Source organism: Rhinopithecus bieti, unplaced genomic scaffold (assembly GCF_001698545.2).
Source record: "Rhinopithecus bieti isolate Rb0 unplaced genomic scaffold, ASM169854v2 scaffold_72, whole genome shotgun sequence".
Classification (NCBI taxonomy): domain Eukaryota; kingdom Metazoa; phylum Chordata; class Mammalia; order Primates; family Cercopithecidae; genus Rhinopithecus; species Rhinopithecus bieti.
Window position 1 is genome coordinate 879,543 of NW_016803042.1, and position 22,794 is coordinate 902,336.

General features: G+C 39.5%; 1 protein-coding gene across 6 annotated transcripts in view; it reads right to left on the reverse strand.

Annotated features, from left to right (window-relative positions):
• The window catches only part of BICD1 (BICD cargo adaptor 1), a 282,996-nt gene that overhangs the window by 55,197 nt on the left and 205,005 nt on the right, over positions 1-22,794 (reverse strand). For 3 of the 6 annotated variants that reach the window (XM_017887352.1, XM_017887432.1, XM_017887666.1), the window contains exons 5-7: positions 13,229-14,323; positions 7,372-7,523; positions 3,488-3,695 (exon numbers count right to left, since the gene is read on the reverse strand). In XM_017887352.1, the coding sequence (XP_017742841.1) occupies positions 3,488-3,695; positions 7,372-7,523; positions 13,229-14,323 (1,455 nt within the window). Of the gene's footprint in view, positions 1-2,204; positions 2,399-3,377; positions 3,696-7,371; positions 7,524-13,228; positions 14,324-22,794 lie in introns of those variants that run through there. The other 3 variants (XM_017887292.1, XM_017887516.1, XM_017887590.1) reach the window with 3 other exon arrangements.

Genomic DNA, 22,794 nt, shown 5'->3' on the forward strand with positions numbered 1-22,794 from the left:
ATAGTAATCATTTCTAAGGTCAATTTCTAAGGTATTTTCTGGTTATTCAAAACTAAAGAGTTTAAGACAATATACTGGTACTCTTATTCATGTATGCTAACTGACTTTAGAGTTGTAAGATGTGTACAGTGCGTATAAAGTCGCAGAAAGATTCCCAATGTGGGAAAACAGGAAAGTGTTTTATGAGCTTTTAGTACATTGATATACCCTTCTTGACAGCAACATCAGAATGGAGCAAAAAACATAAAGATGTTCAACTTTTAACTGAGTGATCTCACTCCTGAGAAAAATTTAATAGATGAGAAGCTGAATGCATGAGGATATTCCCAGCAGTACTCTATAATATAACAAACAATGAAAAACTACCTCAGCGGACAAGAGGGGAAGTAGTGATTAATGTGGTAACAGCATCTGAAACAAAATCTATGACACAATAACTTTAACAAATAAAAGACTAGATAGCAACATGGAAAAGCTTGTGATATAATGTTCATGGCTTAAACAATGTAATGATAACAATATAAAATATATATCCATGTAAACAAAAACCAGTCATACAAAAATGAAAACAGTTATTGTTGTTAACATTGATTATTTTTAACCTTACTGAGATGTTATCTTTTAATTAAACAACAATAGGAGTTATTTATTAATCATACCAATTTCTTTTCTAAGTTCCAGTAGATAGTGCTACTAAATCCATTTGGAACACTAAAAAGAAGACTTTTGTGGGTTTTATCCGAGTTAGGTATCCTGACAAATCATTACCACTTTGGTGATTCACAGAATACTTCAAGGTACCTTCCAAGGAGGTCTAAAACAATAGGAAATCAGTTATGAAATTAAAACACCAAGCAGTTTTTACTTTTTTTCTTCTTAGGTGTATATTTTGGCTATTACACCATTCCAACGCATTATCACTACCAATTTCCTCAAACACCTTTAGAACGTGAAATGCACTATCAGTTTCTACACCACATCTTTTAATCCCAATCAGTAGGCTGATTCCATGAATCAGATAAGGAAAGTATTAGAGATTCAAAGGCTGAGGTTTGCAAAAAGGAATTAAGGTAAAATGAAAAAATAAATTCTATTTCAGCGGTGGCAAACTCAAAGACTACAGGAGGGGCCAGAAGAGAATAGAAATGAGGATAGCAGGCTGGGTATAAGTAATAAGGAGGAGTGGGGACTGTGGCAAAGTGCAGAGCTTGCCCTAACAGCAACAGCCACTACAGAGCTCCAACAGGTGTTGACATGGGTTAATGCAGACCTAGGGCTGCCAGATATTCAGAATCTTCCAAAAGAGGCCAGAAATACTGATGCTCATACAAAATCTCTTGAATTTTTAACTGTTGATAACTAACTTGAATTAGTTTTATTTTTTATTTTCTGGCAATAGTCAAATAACAGCTGCCCTTAAGCTTACTTTGGTTTATGGGCTCCTTGTTTGCCACTTCTGTCCTATACTCACATGCAGGGATTCCTCAAAAGGATCATTTTTATTTGCAAGAAGTCAGATGTTCTCTATTTGCCATATGTCACATTTTCAATTTAGGCCTCTTCATAGAACAAGTAAAAAGAATGAAAGGAAGGAAGGAAGGAAGGAAGAAAAATGCAAAATAGTGAAGCTAACTGTGAGCATGTTGGTAAGCATTAACCAATGGGGGCTTGCAAGCTACAAGAACATTATACTAAGACCTAAATGTTCTTGAGGAGCAAAATCTTAGAGGGTTTTACTTTTATTCTCAATATAATGATTGAGGAGACATTCTGAGTCACTACAAAAGGAAATCAGCCCAAAAGCCTTGTTATACATATGGTTCCCTTTATGGAAACTACATTAAAAATGGTAAGAGAGAACTGGCCAAATCTGACCAAGATGGAATCGCCATGAACTACCAAACTGCAAATAGGATCCAATGTGTATGTATTGTGCTTGTTGCTAATTTCCCTTTTCCTATCCCAGTCCTTCCAACTCTCATTTGCCATCTTTGGCTGTTAAATGGAAGTCTGTCATTCTAAGGAATATGAGTAAAGGAGGAAACAGGAAGCTAAGTGTAAGGAAGTTTTTACTTGACTTGTAGGAATTTATACATCATCAAAGGTAGACTCTGCAGATGGGTGGGCCTGAGTGACTGGAAGGAAGGGGAGAGTCTACTCAACTAATCATTTGCATCACATGCACCCAAGGAAAAAATGTTTACCTGGTGGAGCCACGGTTAACCTTTTTTCCTTGCTGAGCCGGTGCCCTTGGATGAATTCACTCATGGAGGGGGGGCCCTTCAGAAGAAATGATTCTGTGGAGGTGGGATCAGGGGGAACTCTTAATAAATTCTGTAGGTAGGAAGCCCCTGAAGTCCTGGGACGGCTCTGATCACAAAGGGAAGGTGAAAATTGTCTTGCAGGAGATCCAAGAAAAATACATATAGGAAACAAAAAAGTTTTACTTTAATTACCTTTCAACGCCTCACCAGTGACAACATTATTTATATTGGCATTTCATTGTTTAACCATATAAATCAATATTTTGCTATTTTTTTTTTTAAGTTTCCACATCAGGATACAACCCTATTTGGAAACTGTTCTGGATACTGGAAAAGAGATTTATTACAGTTAGTCAGCTTGAACCGCAAATAGAAAATATATTATTTGAGTCTTTAATGAAAGCTCCTAAAATAAAAATGTTACCATTAACCGAAAATACATAGTAAGTAACTCAACAGCCAGGACTCTGGAAAGAGGTCACACAATCAAGCCCCTAAAAACCTTACGAGTGGTTTCTCTGGGCAATATTCCCATGCCAAATGGAAAAGCACAAAACCGCTTTCGAGAAAAGGACTGTGCGTATTCCACCCCATTTTATCTAGATATAGACATCCCCTTTCAGTCCGTCATCAATTTTGGTCATATGGACAAAAGTTACCCTAAGAGAACATATTCATATCCTTGTCCCGTTAAAGAGAAGCTGATAAACAGCACCATTTCCAAAGGTACAACGACTTTTAAAATTATAACCCAGGTAGAACACGCTTCATTCTTAATATCCACCTTTATCTACTAATTCTTAAGTTGGAGGGAAGGGAGAGGCATATTTACACATACAAAGAGCAGCAAAAATATGAACAGACACTTGAAAATTATATTACGATTAATCAAGAGGAGGGATTGGGCAGGGGGTTAGAAAGGACTACATAAACACAATTATCAAAAAGGTTTTGATCTGGAAAGACCCACATTAGCAAGGATCATTTATATGCCAGCTCCCATTTTTTCTTTTCCTTCCCCTCCTCCATCCTCCACAACAAGAGCACATTCATTTTTGCAGTTAACTAAAATCTGGCCACTGCACCGTACTATGAAGATTGCTGCATGCATACCTTTTCCTCTGAGTGCCACTGCTGACCCGAATGTTGGGTGTCTGTGGGCCCTGACTATGCAGGAGGTAAGTGTCTATGGTGGGCACGGTGACTGATGCCTCCCCACTTACTTTAGGGCTGCCGATCTTGCTCTTTCCAAGTTTGCCTTTGCTGCGTCGGGACTGCTCATGGTCAAACTCTAAGTCCTCCAGCCTCTGGGTCAGGGCGAGTTTTTGCTGGATAGCCATTCGTAACAAAGTGTTTAGAGTCTTCTTCTCATCCTCTGCAGCTGCTAACTGTCTCTGCATCTCATCCAACTGGGTGACATATTCATCACATCTGGAACCAAAACAGAGAAGGGGTCAGGGGAAAATCTTGGTGAAATTGAATTTGGACTTAAGTTGAAAAGTAATAAATTTGACTGAAATTTAGAAATTTAGAAGACTGGTTTAAAGGTCTAGCAATAGAATGTAGATAACCTATAATAGCAGAAAATTGGAATGTATGTTCATCCATACAATGAAGGATAGACAGGACATTTAAAAAAAGTTTATTATTATTTTCTTGTTGTTGTTTTGTTTGTTTTTTGAGACTCAGTCTTGCTGTATTGCCCAGGCTGGAGTGCAATGGCGTGATCTTGGCTCACTGCAACCTCTGCCTCCCAGGTTCAAGCAATCCTCATGCCTCAGCCTCCGAATTAGTTGGAATTACAGGAGTGTGCCACCATGCCTGGCTAATTTTTGTATTTTTTTAGTAGGGACGGGGTTTCACCATGTTGGCCAGGCTGGTCTCGAACTCCTGACCTTAAGTGATCCTCCCACCCTGGCCTCCCAAAGTGCTGGGATTACTGGCATGAGTCACCATGCCCAGTCATAATCATTTTTTAAAGAGACAGAGTCTCACTATGTTGCCCAGACTGGTCTCGAACTCCTGGCCTCAAGTGATCTTCCTGCCTCAGTCTCCCAAAGTGCTGGGATTACAGGTATCAGCCACTGCACCCAGCCCATATGGAGACAGTCTTAATAGGCAACGTCTTAAACCCCAGGGACAGAGTTATTTTGGGGCTGCTGTGTAATAGCAGAATACCGGTCAAGTCTCCCACAAATTCCACAGTACCTGAAGTGTCTTACAGTAGCTCTTTTTACTGTATAACATTGTATTCTTTGGAGGAATGTAACAAGTTTATATTATAGCCTATAATATCCAAAATAATAATGTTTATAAAGAAAACATTTCCTTATCTATATTTATACGTTTTAGTTTTAGTAGAGATTGCAGCTGTTGCTTTTGTTAATTTGAGTGATTTGCCTGAATTAGAAAACTGAGTATTTTCAATGATTTCTCAACCAGATGACAGAGTAATGAGTTGTCAAAAAAACAAAAAACAGAAAACCCTGCAAAAACCAAGATTTGCACAAGGTTTGATACAGATATAGCAGGCTGTCCGAAACATCTTTATTCAGGTTTCATACTTGTGCCAAAAAAGGAAGATAAGCTTAGTGATCTTTTTTCCTTACCAAAGGCAAAACCTGAGCACATATACATTTGGAAGATAGAGGTGGCGTGGGGAAAAAGCTCATTCTGAGTTTTTTTTTTTTTCTGAATTTATTTACCCACTAAAATATGAATAATAAATATTGCTCATGCCAAAAAAAAGTATGTGAAAATGGACAATTTGGGGATAACAATTCCTTTTTATAAAAAACTATTATTATTATTTTTGAGATGGAGTCTTGCTCTATCACCCAGGCTGGAGTGCAGTGGCGTGATCTCAGCTCACTGCAACCTCCGCCTCCCAGGTTCAAGCAATTCTCCTCCCTTAGCCTCCTGAGTAGCTGGGACTACAGGCGTGTGCCACCATGCCTGGCTAATTTTTGTATTTTTAGTAGAGACAGGGTTTCACCATGTTGGCCAGGCTGGTCTCAAACTCCTGACCTCAGGTGATCCACCCGCCTTGGCCTCCCAAAGTGCTGGGATTACAGGTGTGAGCCACCGTGCCTGGCTAGGGGATAATAATTCTTATATAAATCAGATTCAGACTTGAAATGTCCTTTGACATTTTTAAAAGTTTCCTTCTCAAAGAGGAAATTTACGTTTTCTTGATTCCAAATGTAATCCTGATTCTTTCATCAAAGAGGGGGACATTGTGCCCTATTCCTATTCTCTATCCTGTCCACCATAGCAGCCAGGTAAACACATTCTATTCCCCAAACACTGTCATGCCCTGAGACCCAGAAGCCAGTTCCCTCCAGTTCCTCTGCACCCCTGTGGGCTTTCAGGCACTCAGCCTTCTCACTGCCATCTCCAAGAGATTCAATCACAAGGTCTGAGCTTAAGCCTGTACTCTCCTAACATACAAAGAAAGCTGGAGAGTTTCTGGGGGACTTCTATAAAGCTCAAGAGATCTTTTTTTTGTTTGTTTTTAACACTTTTACATGTATCAGCTACATGTAAATTATTTACGAAATCTGCCAGTAAAGACATAGTAATTATTTGTGAATTTTGCACCAAGTTTGCATCATACAAGATATATAATTGGTGGGATTTGGTCGGGCATGGTGGCTCATAACCTAACTCAGGACGTTTGGAGGCCAAGGTGGGCGGATCTCTTGAGCCCAGGAATTTGAGACCAACCTGGGCAACATGGCGAGATCCTGCCTCCACAAAACCCACAAAAATTAGCAGGTGTGGTGGTGCAAGCCTGCAGTCCCAGCTACTCGGGAGGCTGAGGTGAGGTGGGAGGATTGCTTGAGCCCAGGATGTCCAGGCTGCAGTGAACCGAGATGGCGCCACTGCACTTCAGCCTGGGTGACAGAGACCCTATCTCAAAAAAACAAAAGTAATTTTTTTTTACACTGCATTGTGACAGCAAAATATGTATTTCAACGGTATACTGAAAATCTCAAGATTCTGAAAACTTCATATCAAATACATTCTTAATCACTTCACATTTAAAAACAAAATATGGCCGGGCGCAGTGGCTCACACCTGTGATCCGAGCACTTTGGGAGGCCGAGGCGGGCGGATCATGAGGTCAGGAGATCAAGACCATCCTGGCTAACATGGTGAAACCCTGTCTCTACTAAAAGTACAAAGAATTAGCCAGGTGTGGTGGTGGGCGCCTGTAGTCCCAGCTACTCGGGAGGCTGAGGCAGGAGAATGGTGTGAACCCAGGAGGCCGAGCTTGCAGTTAGCCAAGATCGCGCCACTGCACTCCAGCTGGGCGACAGAGCAAGACTCTGTCTCAAAAAGAAAAAAAAAGCTGGGTGAGGTGGCTCATGCCTTTGATCCCAGCACTTTGGGAGGCTGAGGCGGGTGGATCACGAGGTCAGGAGATTGAGACCCTGTCTCTACTAAAAATACAAAAAATTAGCTGGGCGTGGTGGCGGGTGCCTGTAGTCCCAGCTACTCGGGAGGGTGAGGCAGGAGACTCTCTAGAATCCGGGAGGTGTAGCTTGCAGTGAGCTGAGATCGCGCCACTGCCCTCCAGCCTGGGTGACAGAGTGAGACTCTGTCTCAAAAAAAAAAAAAAAAAAAACTAAGTAATTAGCTGGTATGATGATGATTAACCTTCATTATGATGGTATCTTCTCACACAGTACTAAAGGTACGGCGCTTTTATATACTTTCATGTACTTCCTTCACAGAACTCTATTTCAGAGGTGATAATATTTAGCTATTCTAGGAAGTGGGGTTTTTTTCCTTATTGAAAGCTTTTTATTTGGAAGGCGAGTCTCTTTGGGGTGCATAAATTGTAGAAACAATCTATTAATATTAACTCACTTAAAAAATATTTTTATGTAATAGAATTTCTGGATCCAGAGTGTTCAGTAGGGGGCTCTGGAAAACAGCACAGAAGGCTTGCAAAATTTTAGATACATCAGAGTGGACTTCCACAGATTTTCTTCACACTTAGCCATCCGAGAGTACACACCGAATATACTCAACATGCACAAAGGCAGGGCTGTGAATTTTAAAGCCTTCCTACCCAGTCGTAGGAAGAAAATACTGTTACCTTGTTGCAAACATTGCTCTCAGGGAGGAGAAGGTTGCAGCATCTTCTTTCAAAGCCTTCAGTTCATTTCTAAGCTTCGTCATGGTTTCAGTCACCATTGCTTTTTCATTTTCATATTTGTTCTTGAGATTAGCTAGCGCCACCTCAGCTGTCTAAAGCAGAAAATCACACTGCTTACAATTTTCATATCAGGAAAATCCATCATACAGATTGCTTCATGCTGGGCCTATTATGTTCTTTTATAAAAGGAAAGTGAAATTGATTTGGTTACATTTTATATAAACATAGGTATGCGCTTCAGACAGAGGAAAGTTTTTCTTTAATGTCAAAATGTGTTGTGAATTAATAATGTAGTTAAATTGCCCTATAAGCCCGCTGTGAGCCAGAGTCAGTATCAGGAGCTAAGAGAATGCCAGTAGTTTAATAAATATTTAATGCAGATTGTTGAAAGTATGGGATTTCAGGACAAGGAGAGAGCCAAAATGAAACTTTATACAAGAAAAATTTTACTAATTATTTCATAAAGAAGCAGAGCTTCTATTGGAATAATCAAATTGGAATATGTTAGAACTCAAATTTTGTCACCTGTGCTCTGTGGGCCCAAAACATAGAATAAAAGATATACACCATTGCAATTTATAATATGAGTATATGATAAACTATAAATCCATGTTATATGTTTAAGGAAAAGAAGTGATAGAGAACTAATTACTTTCTAATTTGCATATAATTTGTCCAAACAATGAAAGAGTCAAATATAATTCCTTAAAATTCTCCATAAAAGTAGGGGTTACGAAATGTTGAATGAGTTAAAACATTTGTTTGAAGCTGGGATTTGGGCATTTCTGAAGTTCTTGGAATTAACAGTGTTTCAAATCAAGAGCTACCCTGGCACACACATGAGTAAAAAAAACACACTGACTGAATCAATGCATATAAAATCAGTGTATACTTAGGGACTGCCCGTTTGATGCATAGCACATAGTTTGCATGTTGAAGCCAAACTGGGAACACATTATTTTTACGAACTGGAAACTATAAATTTTCAGAATGTATACAAATACCCCATACTAATGAAAAACCCCATTACTAGTAGAGAAATCCATTACTAATGGGATTTCCCAGGAAGACTACCCTGGTTTTTAACATTGCTTTTGGGGCTTGAAATGGGCAGCTTGAAACCTTCATATGCAAAGTGCCAACATCTATAGAAATAAATTCTTTCTTAATTAAATCAATGTTGGGATGGGGTACTTTGTTACTGTTTTGGTTCCGAAGTAGTTTCTTATGAGTTTTGATTGGATTTAAATTCAGATTAAAATGAGACTTTACTTATAAAATACTTCTGTATGTTCTGTAGTGTTAATACTTGGAGGAATCTTCAGAAATATTACACATTCAGAAAATTATCCACAATGCAGAAATTGACCTAGGGAAAATGGCAGTTGTTTAGTGTTTAAAAGCTTAGACACATATTCATTTAAAACAGAAAAGTATGTTTAAGTTGTGAAAATGTAGATGTAACAAATTTGTAAGCACAGAGTCCCATGGTCAGTATCTAAGGGGAATAAAGAGGGGGATAACAGAAGAGCTAGACCTGAAATAGAAATACAAACTTATTTATTGTTTGTGACAAATACCCCAAAGCCTCAGTTTTGTTTGTAGATTTGTTTGTCCATAGACTGTGCAAAGTTTTTCCAGAATTAAGTAATTTTAAGTATTCATAACTCATTGGATTTGCTGATGTCTGCATTCACCACATTCTCCACACACTCCAAAGTTGACTTTCTAAATAAAAAAGTCTTATTTCCAGCCATGTAGACCTTTGTGAGCATTCCCTGAATATATCATTCTATTTTGTCACTCCTAAGCCTCTCTACCTACTGTTCTGTCTGGAATTACTTCCTCCTCCTCTGGAAAACAACTCCTTATCCTTTAAGAACAAACTAAAGTATAATTGCTTCTGTGAAGTCTTTTCCGCTACTCTAGGAAACCTGAGTTGCTTCCTCTGCATTGTTCTTATAACTTGGATTACAGCACGTGTAATGCTGAACTGTAATTGTGTTTCTATCCTGACATCCCCAGGAGGCTGAGTCTTCTGGAAGGTAGGGACCATGTGTTAGTCTTTGAATCTTCAGCATGTAGCACAGTGCTAGATGGATGGTGCTTCATAAGCATTTACTGACTTCATCAGAAGGCACTGTGCCTACGAAAAAATCCTTAAGTAAATGAGAAGATTCATAGAGACTACAGAATGCTTATTTTATTTATTTTTAACTTTTATTTTAAGTTCAGGGGTACAGGTGCAGGATGTGCAGGTTTGTTACATAGGTAAATGTGTGTCATGGGGGTTTGTCGTGCCAATTGTTTCTTCACCCAGGTATTAAGCCTAGTATCCATTCTCTATTTTTTCTGATCCTCTCCTTCCTCTCATCCTGCAGCCTCCAATAGGAACCAGTGGGTGTTGTTCCCCTCTATGTGTCTATTTGCTCTCATCATTTAGCTCCCACTTATAAGTGAGAATATGCGGTATCTGTTTTTCTGTCCCTGTGTTAGTTTGCTAAGGATAATGGTCTCCAGCTCCAACTATGTCCCTGCAAATGACACGATCTCATTCTTTCCCATGGCTGTATAGTAGAATGCCTATTTTAAAACAGGGAGATTTCCTTTTTACCCCTGTACCCCAGAATTCTCACCTTAACCTTAAAAATGAACATTCCACAATGTCTAAATATAGTGAATGTCATCTGTTAATACTTAAAGTTATTTATGGTACATAAGCATCACAGCAACAGGCCCAACATAATGAACATGTAGACCAAATGCATCACTAGAAATGGGTTTTCATTTAATTTACTGAGTCCATATAGACTGTAACTAATGTAATGCAAATGGTACAGGTTGAGCATCCTTAATCCAAAACCCAAAATGCTTCAAAATCTGAAACCTTTTGAGTGCTGACACGATGCCACAAAATTCTGCACTTGACTTCACGTAATGAGTCACAGTCAAAATTTTGTTTCAGCCACAAAATTATTAAAAATATTGTATAAAATTACCATCAGGCTATGTATATATGAATACATGAAATTTCTTGTTTCCTGTCTCATGAAATTTCACATTTGGACTTGGATCCCATCCCCAAGATATCTCATTATATATATATGCAAATGTCCAAAATCCAAAATCTGAAACATTTCTCATCCTGAACATTTTGGAAAAGGGATACTCAACCTGTACCACAAAAAACTGTGAAAATAAAACTTCAGCTAGGAATGCTTTGTTCTGTTCTGAATTCCCGTGGTACTGTTTACATCACTCTAAAGCGCTTGATGAGTCCTATCTTATAAATAGCTATAGGCAATTGTGGAATTCCTACTAGAGTATGTCATTTATTTTTGCATCCCTGAAAATATGTTATTTTATTACTGCCCCCCAGAATATATGTAATCAATGAATGCTAGTTCACAAATTATGCTCTGTTGGTGGGCCAAGTGTCCTTAGTTCACAAATTATGCTCTGTTGGTGGGCCAAGTGTCCTTATCTATACCTCTGTTTCAGTTAAGCATCTTGATTTTTTTTTTTTTTTAAGACAGATTTTCATTCTTGTTGCCCAGGCTGGAGTGCAATCACTCAATCTCAGCTCACTGCAACTTCCGCCTCCCGGGTTCAAGGATTCTCCTGCCTCAGCCTCCGGAGTAGCTGGCATTATAGGCACGCAGCACCATGCCTGGCTAATTTTGTATTTTTACTAGGGACAGGGTTTCTCCATGTTGGTCAGGCTGGTCTCAAATTCCTGACGTCAAGTGATCCGCCCGCCTTGGCCTCCCCAAGTGCTGGGATTACAGGCGTGAGCCACTGCGCCGGCCCTAAATTGTTAATATTTAACCTTTAGGAAGAAGTCAGAGAAGTTACCTCGATGGCTTGGCCAAGAATGCCCTGGGATAGCATGTCCTTGATAAAGGTTGTGTAAGCCTTATCTAATATGGTATTGGTTATTTATGACCACTCTGAATCACTGAGTCTTTAAATTATAGCAGAGTTATAATAATAAATTCCTTTATTCTGACCTAAAATTGGAGTCAGATCTCTCACAAACTCTTCACTCACTCTAATCTTTTCTATTTTTCTAAAGTGACAACACAAAATAAAGTTGTATTTTGCCCTTAGGTTTATATAAAACATGTTAATAGTGCAAACAGTATTATAACTTATGGTATAGATGTCAATTATATAAATAGATTTATGGGAACTAGAGATGAGGACTCGAAAATTGCACTGTAGATGACATAATAAGGGCATAGTTTTCCCCAGATAATGGCAAACGGAGAAGGCATTCTGAATCTGAAATTAACCCTCAATCTCCAAAGACCAAGAGCTCCCCTGACCCACTATTCACTGGCACTGCTTGCGTTTGCAAGAGGGCATTTGGTGCTTTGTTGCTTCTCTTTATCAACACCAACACTTATTCAGCACCTTTCTCAAATATGTGTCTTTAGAGGCTATCTTTTCAGATAAACTAAATAAAGGTGAAAAGAATTTTTCTGCCTATACTTTGCAGCACTACCACCCCGGTAAAACTCAAGGGAGCAAAACAATTTCAGTCATTAAAGAGGGCTGGGAATTAGACAGGTTCATGTTGTAATATTACTACTTGTCCAGGAGGACAAGATCAATAGCTAGGAAAAGCTCCCTATTACTTAAGCTCTGACCCACGTGAGTTAACATCCCATATGAACCTAAATTTCAGATATGTGGTCACTAGCACAGGTAGAGCTCATTCTCATACTCTCTCACACACACACTCTCTCTCATTTGCTTGCTAAAGTGGCCCCGAACTATTTAATTTGGTGGTAACAATCTGTCTGGCTTTGTTTCTGTAACTCAGTTCCTCACAGTTGTCTTGCCTTTCATCCCTGACTTGTTCATTTATTTAGCGCTCTTGTTTCTCTAGGTTTGGGATGAAGGACAAAACATTCCTTTTAATCTTGCTATACTTGGCTGGGTGTGGTGGCTCACGTCTGTAATCCCAGCACTTTGGGAGGTCGAGGCAGGCGGATCACTTGAGGTCAGCAGTTCAAGACCAGCCTAGACAATATGGCGAAATCCTGTCTATTTGAAAATACAAAAAATTAGCCAGGCATGGTGGCACACGCCTGTAATCCCAGCTGCTTGGGAGGCTGAGGCATGAGAATCGCTTGAACCCAGGAGGCGGAGGTTATAGTGAGCTGAGATGGCGCCACTGCACTCCAGCCTGGGCAACAGAGCGAGACTCTGTCTCAAAACAAACAAACAAAAAACAAAAACAAAAACAAAAAATTCTTGCTATACCCCTAGAAATTGAGTCTTCAATCTGAACCTCCAGCTCCAAAGCCAGGGTCCAGTTATTGACCATTAGACCTTCTTCATGATCTGCACCCAGATTTCCCTGTTTGCTCTGGCTGCCTGCTGGGTGTCTGTCTTTCTTGCTGTATCTCCCTGGTTGGTGTAACCTGTCTTGCCAGCCTATTCTGCCACCCTCCATCTCCTGTTTCCACAGCTACTCACTGCCAGGCTTCAGCCCAGCACCGCCTGAGCTGCCTTTCTACATCTGCGGGAAGGCATCTGGATCTTCTCCTATGTTTTTAACTTCCTCACCTCTGCCTCCACCTATCTGGGCACAGATATTTCATCCATTCACTCATTTAAAAATAACAATTATTATGACATTCTGATCTGACACTGGGACATGGTTTTACTTCTCCACTGACCAAGAATCTGAACTCTCATCTCGATCATACTGGATACTCAATAAATTAGGGAATAAATTAGTTAAGAAGCTTTAACTAGCATGTTTTCACCAGTAGAATGAGATTACCTGCTTGTTGGCTTTCAACACTGCCCTCAATGTGGCGATCTGCTCCCGTTTGGTGCTCAGCAGGGACTTTAGCTTGAGGATCTCTTCCATTAAGGCTTCCTTGTCTTTATCAATCATGGGGGCTAGCTCCCGAGCCGCTGCTCTTTGACGAGACAGTTGCAAGGACCGGTCCACAGCTTTCTGCAGATGCTTGATTTGGTCCCGGATTATGGCATTAAGGTTGTAGATATTCATTGGCTCTTTGCGGATGTCACTTGTATCCAATACTGGAGACGACGGTGGGGCAGTAATAACAGGAGAGATTGTGGGGGTCTTAGTTGGACTTGGTTCTTTGCTGGCCTCTGTGCTTTCTTTTGCAACTGGTTCAGATGAGGTCCTTGTTTCTACCGGGGATGACACACCCCGCCTGGCTAATCGTGGGGACAAAAGTCCTCTGGGATCATCAGGCCCTTTCAGGCTGCCACTGCGGGTGACTCTGCTCTGCCTATAGTAATCCAGCATGACCCTGTTGGGAGTTTCATTATTACACAGACATACATGGTGGTAAAGCTGAGCTAACTCCTCACTGAATGTCACTAACTCATCCTGGGCCGTATTAAGAGTATTGTGATTTTCGTTGGCTATGCTGGTCATCTTTTGCAACTCCTTCTCCATGTGGGCCATCTTCTCACCACTCTCCTTGGTGGTCTTCTCAAGGCTTGTCACCTGCTCATCATACATCTGGATTTTACTTTCATATTTGGCCTTCTCATCAGTGTAGTTTTCTACAGATTTATTATATTTCTCCTTTAAGGCCTTAATTTCAGCTTTCAGATCAATCACCTCAGTTACTGCCACCCTATATTTACATTCAAGGATCTCTAAGCCATTGATGTCCACCTCATAGTCATGGGCCTCCTCCCCTGAGTCCCGGCCCTTCTCCCCGTCCAGCTCAGCCTTGAGCTCCTTGCTGCTTTGCAGGCCCCTCATGGCATTGACGTGCTCTGTGAGCCGGTGCACGCGCTCATGCTGCTCCGTCAGTGCCCCCTTGGTGTGTTCCAGCTGTGTCTGTGACTCCTGTAGGTTGGCCAAAAGAATGGCCTTTTCCCGCTCTACCTGCAATGGCAAAAGAAAGTCTCTGAATGACCTCAATGCAGCACCAATGATGACCTTAATCCATTCACAGTCGGGCATGTATACACTTAAAAATCACTGCAGCAGAGCCAATGTTCCCACTATTTCAAATCAAAATGGAGTGTTTTTTATTTCAGCAGTTCTGGTAAGTCAATCTAAAAGTACATAATTCTAAAAGAATTATACTGCAAGTAGTTACCCATCAATTTCGCTTGTATCATACACACATACTCATGACACTTCAATGTTATTAGAACAATCTTATTTTCATTTTTAACACCTTGCAGAAAACAACATGACTTTAAGAGATAAGCATAGGACTGGTGTTATTTTTATGAGTGCCTTATAGTACATCTGTATTTCAGATCATAAGTGACTGTATCAGGGTGCCTATGAATCAATCATCCTTTCCTTCCCAGAGCTCAACCCCAAATCAGGTTTAAAACCTAAGGCTTTAACTTACTAAATATTGCTGAGTACTTTAACCATCCTCTTAAAAATAAGCATTTAGTCCCCAAAACAAACATGCACTACATTTGACAGTTTTTATCTTTTTTTAAGACAGGGTCTCGCTCTGTCACCCACACTGGAGTGCAGTGGCACAACTGTGGCTTACTGAAGCCTCTGCCTCTCAGGCTCAAGTGATCCTTCCACCTCAGTGTCCTGAGCAGCTAGGACCACAGGTGCGCACCACCATACCTGGCTAATTTTGTATGTGTGTAGAGACAGAGTCTTGCTATGTTGTCCAGGCTGGTCTTGAATTCCTAGGCACATGTCAGCCCCCTGCCTCTGCCTCCCAAAGTACTGGAATTACAGCCGTGAGCCACCATGCCCAGCTTTGATGGTTTTTAATATAAAAGTCAAAGAATACATACAGAATTTTAGAGCTAAAAGAACAATTTATAAGTCAATTCAATTCCTTCAGTCCAAAATAGGAACTGTAAATATTAGCAATTAATTTGAATAATGTGATATGTTTATGTAAGTAAGTATTACCACGTGATGAAAAACACTCAGGTGTCCATATAAAATACTGTCTCATTAAACATAGGTATATAAGAAATTGCAATGTGAAAAAATTTTAAAGCATTTCTCTCCTTCCATATGGGTAAATATTATGAATTATGAGTTTTTGCATTTATAATGTAACTGTTTCTCAATAACCAAATAATATTGTTTACATTATTGTTCTATAAGAAGTATCATGGTGTTCATATCCTTCTGCACTTGTGTTTTCTTTTCTTCTTCTTTTTAAAAAATAAACCATCATGAGATCTGCTTTAAGAGAAATGAATTGATGCTGAATGTCTTCATATCTAAAGGAAGATATCAATTCAAACTTTCTTTATTTTTTGTTTTTTTTGAGACAGAGTCTCGCTCTGTCATCCAGGCTGGACTGCAGTGGTGCAATCTCGGCTCACTGCAAGCTCCACCTCCCAGGTTCACGCCATTTTCCGGCATCAGCCTCCCAAGTAGCTGGGACTACAGGCGCACGCCACCACGCCCGGCTCATTTTTTTGCATTTTTAGTAGAGACAGGGTTTCACCATGTTAGCCAGGATGGTCTCGATCTCCTGACCTCGTGATCTGCCCTCCTTAGCCTCCCAAAGTGCTGGGATTGCAGGCCTGAGCCACCGCATCTGGCAGGAATAAATTTAAGAAGTGCAAAATGTATACAGACGCGCCTCAACTTGTGATGGGGTTACATCTCAATAAACCCATTGTAAACTGAAAATATGAGTATGGCCAGGCACAGTGGCTCATGCCTGTAATCCCAGCACTTTGGGAGGATGAGGCGGGCAGATCACCTGAGTTTGATCAGGAGTTTGAGACCAGCCTGGCTGACATGGTGAAACCCTGTCTCTACTAAAAACAATTTTTTAAAATTAGCTGAGTGTGGTGGTGCACGCCTGTATTCAGCTACTCAGGAGGCTGAGGCACAAGAATCACTTGAACCCAGGAGGTGGAGGTTGCAGGGAGCCAAGATCGTGCCACTGCACTACAGCCTGCGCGACACAGTGAGACTCCATCTCAAAAAAAAAAAAAAAAAAAAAAAAAAAAAAAAAAAAAAGAAAATATCATAAGTCTAAAATGCATTTAATACACACAACCTACCAAACATTATAGCTTAGTCTAGCCTACCTTAAAAGTGTCCAGAATACTTATGTTAGCGTACAGCTGGGCAAAAATAATCTAACTCAAAGTTTTTTTTGTTGTTGTTTTTTTAAGACAGGGTCTCACTCTGTTGCCCAGGCTGGAGTGCGGTGGCACAATCTCAGCTCACTGCAACCTTCGCCTCCCAGGTTCAAGTGATTCTCCTGCCTCAGCCTCCCAAGTAGCTGGGACTACAGGTGCACACCACCACGCCCGGCTAATTTTTGTATTTTTAGTAGATACAGGGTTTCACCTTGCTGGCCAGGCTGGTCTCGAACTCCCAACCTCAGGTGATCCACCTGTCTCAGCCTCCTAAAGTGCTGGAATTACAGGTGTGAGCCACCACGCCCAGCCCCTCTCAAAGCCTATTTTATAATAAAACGTTGACTATCTCATTTAATTTATTGACTACTGTACTGAAAATGAAAAACAGAATAGTTGTATAGGTACTCAAAGTATGGTTTCTACTAAATGTGTATTGCTTTAACACCACTGTTAAGTCAAAAAGTTTAGTTGAACCATCACAAGTCAAGGACCATCTGTACTCTGAAAATTATAAAGCATTGTTGAAAGAAATTAAAGAAGACCTAAATAAAGGGATAAATAGCCTCTGTTTTTGGGTGAAAAACTGAATGTTAAGATGGCAATACTACCCAAATTGATTTACATATTCAATGCAAACTCCAACAAAATTTCAGCTGGATTCTTTGTAGAAACTGACAAGATGGTCAAAAAATTTATATGGAAATGCAAAGAACCTAGAATAGCCAAAACAGTCCTGAAGAAACTTCTTGAGAAAGAACTAGCAAACTTTCCTATTTCAAAAATTGCTACAAAAAAACTATAATCAAGATACTATAGTATTGGCATAAGAACAGACATATAAATTAATGGAAGAGAATTGAAAGTCTAGAAATAAGCCTACATATACATCTATGACCAACTGATTTTGGACAAGGTTGCAAAGATAATTCAATGGGGGAAAGAATAGAATAATAGTCTTTTCAACAAATGGTGCTGGGACAACTGGATGCCCACATGTAAAATAGTAATGTTGATCTCTTCCTCACATCATATTCAAAAATTAAGTCAAAATGGATCAAAGACCTAAATATAAGAGATAAACATAAAATTCTTAGAGGAAAACCTAGCCATGAATGTTCATGACCTTAGATCAGACAACAGTTTTGTACGATACCAAAAGCACAAACAACAAAAGAAAAAAAATAAACTAGACACATCAAAATTAAAATTTTTTTTTTTAGCTGGGCATAGTGGCATGCGCCTGTAGTCCCAGCTACTCAGAAGGCTATGGTGGGAGGACTGCTTGAGACCAGGAGAGTCCAGGAGTTTGAGGCTGCAGTGTGCTATGATTGTGCCTATGAATAGCCACTGCACTCCAGCCTGGGCAACATAGTGAGACCCCATCTCTTTAAAAAAAAAAAAAAAACTCCTATGTACATCAAAGGACACCTTCAAGAAAGTGAAAAGACAATCCATAGAATGGGAGAAAATATTTGCAAATCATAAATCACTTTTATGATAAGGGATTTGTATCCAAATCAGTAAAGAACTCTTTCAACTCAGAAATAAAAAGCCCAGTCAAAAAATAATCTGAATAGACATTTTTCCACAGAAGATATAAAAGAGCCGATAAGCTCATGAAAAGATGCTCACAAGGAAATACAAGGCAAGATGATAATGAAATACCACTTCACACCCACCAGGATGGCTATGATTGAAAAGGCACATAATAACAAGCGTTAGTGAGAATGTGGAGAAATCTGAACCCTCATACACTGCTGGTGGGGATATAAAACGGTACACTCAATTTGTTTTCAAAACTAGCAGTTCCTCAGAAGGTAAAACATAGAATTACCATATGACTCAGCATTTCCAGCTCTAGAATTAACTCCCCCTGGGAATTAAAACGTATGTGCACACAAAAACTTGTACACAAATGTTCATAGCAGCTTTATTGAGAATAGCTAAAAAAATAGAAACAACTCAAAAGTCCATCAACTGATGAATGGTTACATGAAATGCAGTATATCCATACCATGGAGTATTATTTGACAATAAAAGAAATGAAAATGAAGTGCTAATATATTACAGCATGGATGAACCTTGAAAATGTTATGCTAAGTGAAAGAAGCCAGTCACAAAAGGCCACACATTGTATGATTCCATTTATTTTTATTTTATTTATTTATTGAGACAGGGTCATGCTCTTTCACCTAGGCTACAGTGCAGTGGCATGGTCATGGCTCACTGCAGCCTTGACCTCCCAGGCTCAAGCAATCCTCCCACCTTAGCCTCCCCAGTGGCTGGGACTATAGGCACGCATCACCGTGCCCAGCTAATTTGTTTCGGTATTTTTGGTAGAGATGGGGTTTTGCCATGTGGCCCAGGCTGGTCTCAAACCCCTGGCCTCCAGCTATCCTCCTGCCTTGGCCTCCCAAAGTGCTGGGATTACAGGTATGAGCCACTGCGCCCAGCTAGTTTGTAAAGGTAATCTCTAACTATAAAATCTGTAATAGTTTAACCACTTAAGTTGTCAACTTTGTACTAGGAAATAATTATACTTGTCACTTTAAATTTCAAAACCCAAGAACTGACCAATCTTGTTTTAATTAATATCATCCTATAAATATTCTGTGAGTCTTTAAGCAGAGATAATATTTGACTTGTTCAACTCTCTGTGTAGCAACTCCACTTACTAGATTTTTGACCTTGAACTAATGACATAACACAGTCGTGCCTCAGTTTCCTTATCTATAATATGAAGGTAATACCCTCTACCCCATACAGTTGTTATAAGCAGCAACCAATTAAGCAAATATATAAAAATTGCTTTGAACTCTTATGGGACATAAAACAAATTACCATCACTACTTAACATCAATCATTACAGAAAAAATTAAAATTAAAATTAAAAATTAAAATTGCCTTTAACAGAGTGGATCAAAACATAATAGGAATCTATTTCTTCCACATCCATGAAGATGCAACAAAATATATTAATTTTAGTTTTACAGAAACATTACTGTCTTCTCATACTACATGTGAAATTACATATCCAATGTAATACTGAAAAAAAAAAATTCAGAGTTTTCCCCTGCTTAGTTTGACTCTATGCAGATGTAAAGTCAGAGGCTATTTATCAAAGACAGAAATTTCAGCACAAGCATACAGGACTCCTTTAAATGGATTCAGTAATTTAGTTAGTATTTCCAGACAGTATCTACTTATTTTCATTCTAATGAAACTAATTAAGGTATTTGACTGTCACTGGAAAATGTCAATTACAACCTATTTGAAATAATGAGGTCTTGAGGGCACCAAAAAACCAAAATAATTTATCCAATAATATGCTGAAAAACTTCTCTCATGAATAGAGGATGACACTCATTGAGCTACTCACTATCAAAGACTGTTGTCAAGTTTATAGAGACTCTGAGGTTAATCAAAATGTTTTCTTACTATAATTTTTGTGTATATGTTTCTGTGTTATGTAAAACTTAGCATGATTAGCTAAGTTTAAAATATTCCTGTATTTTATTCCATAACCTAGGAAGGCATACAGTTCAGTAAAATATTCACTCTAATTTGTTCTGGGAAAAAGTTCTCCCAAATTTAGATAGAGGTTTACCATCACTTGCCTTTCCCATACATTTTATAATTTATGTATTGACTGTTTATACAAAGTGATACTGGGGACCTTCTTGGCATCTCGGAACCTGATGGCAGTTTCCAGGACAATAATAATTTACAAAATGTTATGACTTATACACAGTTTCATATTTACCATCCCATTTGGTCTTCACAATTCTACAGAAGAGGCATGGCATTATTACCAGGGCTTCAAAGCAGAAGTCTGCAGTTGTATGTAAACAACTCCAGGAGGCACTATTTAAATTGTAGTCACTATAAATTGTCAAACTTGTTATTACCATTTCCCAGCAGATGGCAGTAGGAGTCTCCTTGAAGAAGGAGACCTGATTTTTTTTGTTTTGTTTTGTTTTGTTTTGTTTTGTTTGTTTTTTCTATAGTTTTCTCCAACAAAGGCATGGCAGAGACTAGTGGTGGGGCTAATTTATTACCTTCCCCTTTTGAATGAGCCTCAGAGAAGCAAAACAACTCACTCAACATTCCTGATAATTAAGGCAGAGGGGAGGACTAAGCTCTGATTTTTTTTTTATCTTGCCCAAATTCCTATTTAAGAGGTCTGAGGAGTCATGCCCTACAAACCATAAATTCTCATGGGATGGGTTTTATTTAACCCTGTATATCAAGATTTACTTTCCAATCTGACACTGGCAAAGGAAGAAAACCAAAATACATTTCCTTACCATACCTTGAAATTGCCCTGAAAAGTCTCTTGTGGGAAAAATCCACATTCTGTAGAGAATCCCCTTTCCCCTTTGTTTTCCTTCCTTCCTTTCCCGATCCAGGAGATAATCAGCTAAGAGCCAGGCACCCTTCTAAGTGCAATAAGAACATTTTACAACCTGCTGTCTCTGAAGTCTGCTGAGAGCTTCCTCTGCACAATAAAACTTGGTCTCCACAGTCCTTTATCTTAACCTGAACATTTTCTTTCCATTGATCCCAGGCCTTCAGATAAACTCAACCAATTGTCAACCAGAAAATGTTTAAATTTACCTATAGCCTAGAAGCCCCCGCTTTGAGCTGTCCCACCTTTCTGAACCAAACCAATGTATTTCTTTCTTTTTTCTCTCTCTTTTTTTTGACAGTCTTGATCTGTCGCAGGTTGGAGTGCAGTGGCATGATCTCGGCTCATTGCAACCTCCGCCTCCTGGGTTAAAGCGATTCTCCTACCTCAGCCTCCCAAGTAGCTGGGACTACAGGCACGCACCACCATGCCTAGCTAATTTTTGTATTTTTTTTAGTAGGGAGGGTTTCACCATGTTGGCCAGGATGGTCTCAATCTGTTGACTTCATGATCCACCCACCTCGGCCTCCCAAATTGTTGGCATTACAGGTGTGAGCCACCGCACCATGCCCAATGTTTTCTTAAATATATTTAATTGATGTCTCATGCCTCCCTAAAATATATAAAACCAAGCTGTACCTCGACCACCTTGGGCACATGTTCTCAGGACCTCCTGAGGGCTATGTCATGGGCCACGGTCACTCATATTTGGCCCAGAATAAGTCTGTTAAAATATTTTACAGAGTTTGACTTTCTTCATTGACAGAGACATTTTTTTTCCCCTGGAACCAGGTTAAATAAATATCTATGGATGGGAAAACATAATTCATGTGCATAAATTGAGCCTTGTAGGAGAAGAAAAGGCCGAAAGGGTATGGAACTAGGTATGCTGTTTTCAAAGGAGTTCTTTAAAAAAAAAAAGTATTTATTTTAACTGACAAAAATTGTACATATTTATTGTGTACAACATGATGTTTTGAAATATGTAGGCAAAGTGGAAATTGAGCTAATTGTGACATGCATGACCTGACATACTTACCATGTTTGTGGTGATGTAACTGAGCCTATATTATCAAAATCATTAAACGTTTGTTTTACTTATTTTCCTTTCTCTTTGTCCTTTTCTTCCTCCATGCATGACTGCTTGCACGTAGTCATTCGGTAGATGGTAGTCACTCATAATTGACTAACTTTGCATCCTAACCCTGGCTGCCAGTAAGATTAATGAACTTGTTTTCCTTTCAAAGAACAATGATCCTTAGGTCATGCAGACTTCCTGGATGGCATCCAGAAGTTTGACTGAGCTGAGGGACGCAAACAACTTTGATCATTGGGGGATTTCAGCTCCTGCAAAGCTGCCTTACTCACAAAAACCCCCAGTTACGTTCAAAGGCAGGTAGGATTTGACAGATTGTCTCTCCCACAATGTCATTTTTGGCCAAAATGAATACACCTTTCTCTACTGCTAAGCACTGATGTGTCAGTATTTGGCTTACTGCCCATCCAGCACACAGACCTACATTTGGGGGTTCTACAACACGGAGAACACTTAAAATCTACTCTTTAATTTTCAATACAATACACTGTTACTAACTAGAGTCACCATGTTGTACTATAGATCTCTTCAACTTACTCCATCAAAGGGGGACTTGATCAAAAGGAAGAAAATCTGAAATGCTGCATATCACCTGGATCAGGGTGTTATAGCCTTGCCTGTGCCCCTCTACACTATCATGAGCTGTTAGCTAAGCGCAGCTGTTGGATTTAGAGGCACAAGGCCTTCTCTCCCGTGCAGTGTTTTGGATCCAGGCCAGGAGAAATCCTAAGAGATAAGGGAACTATGAATA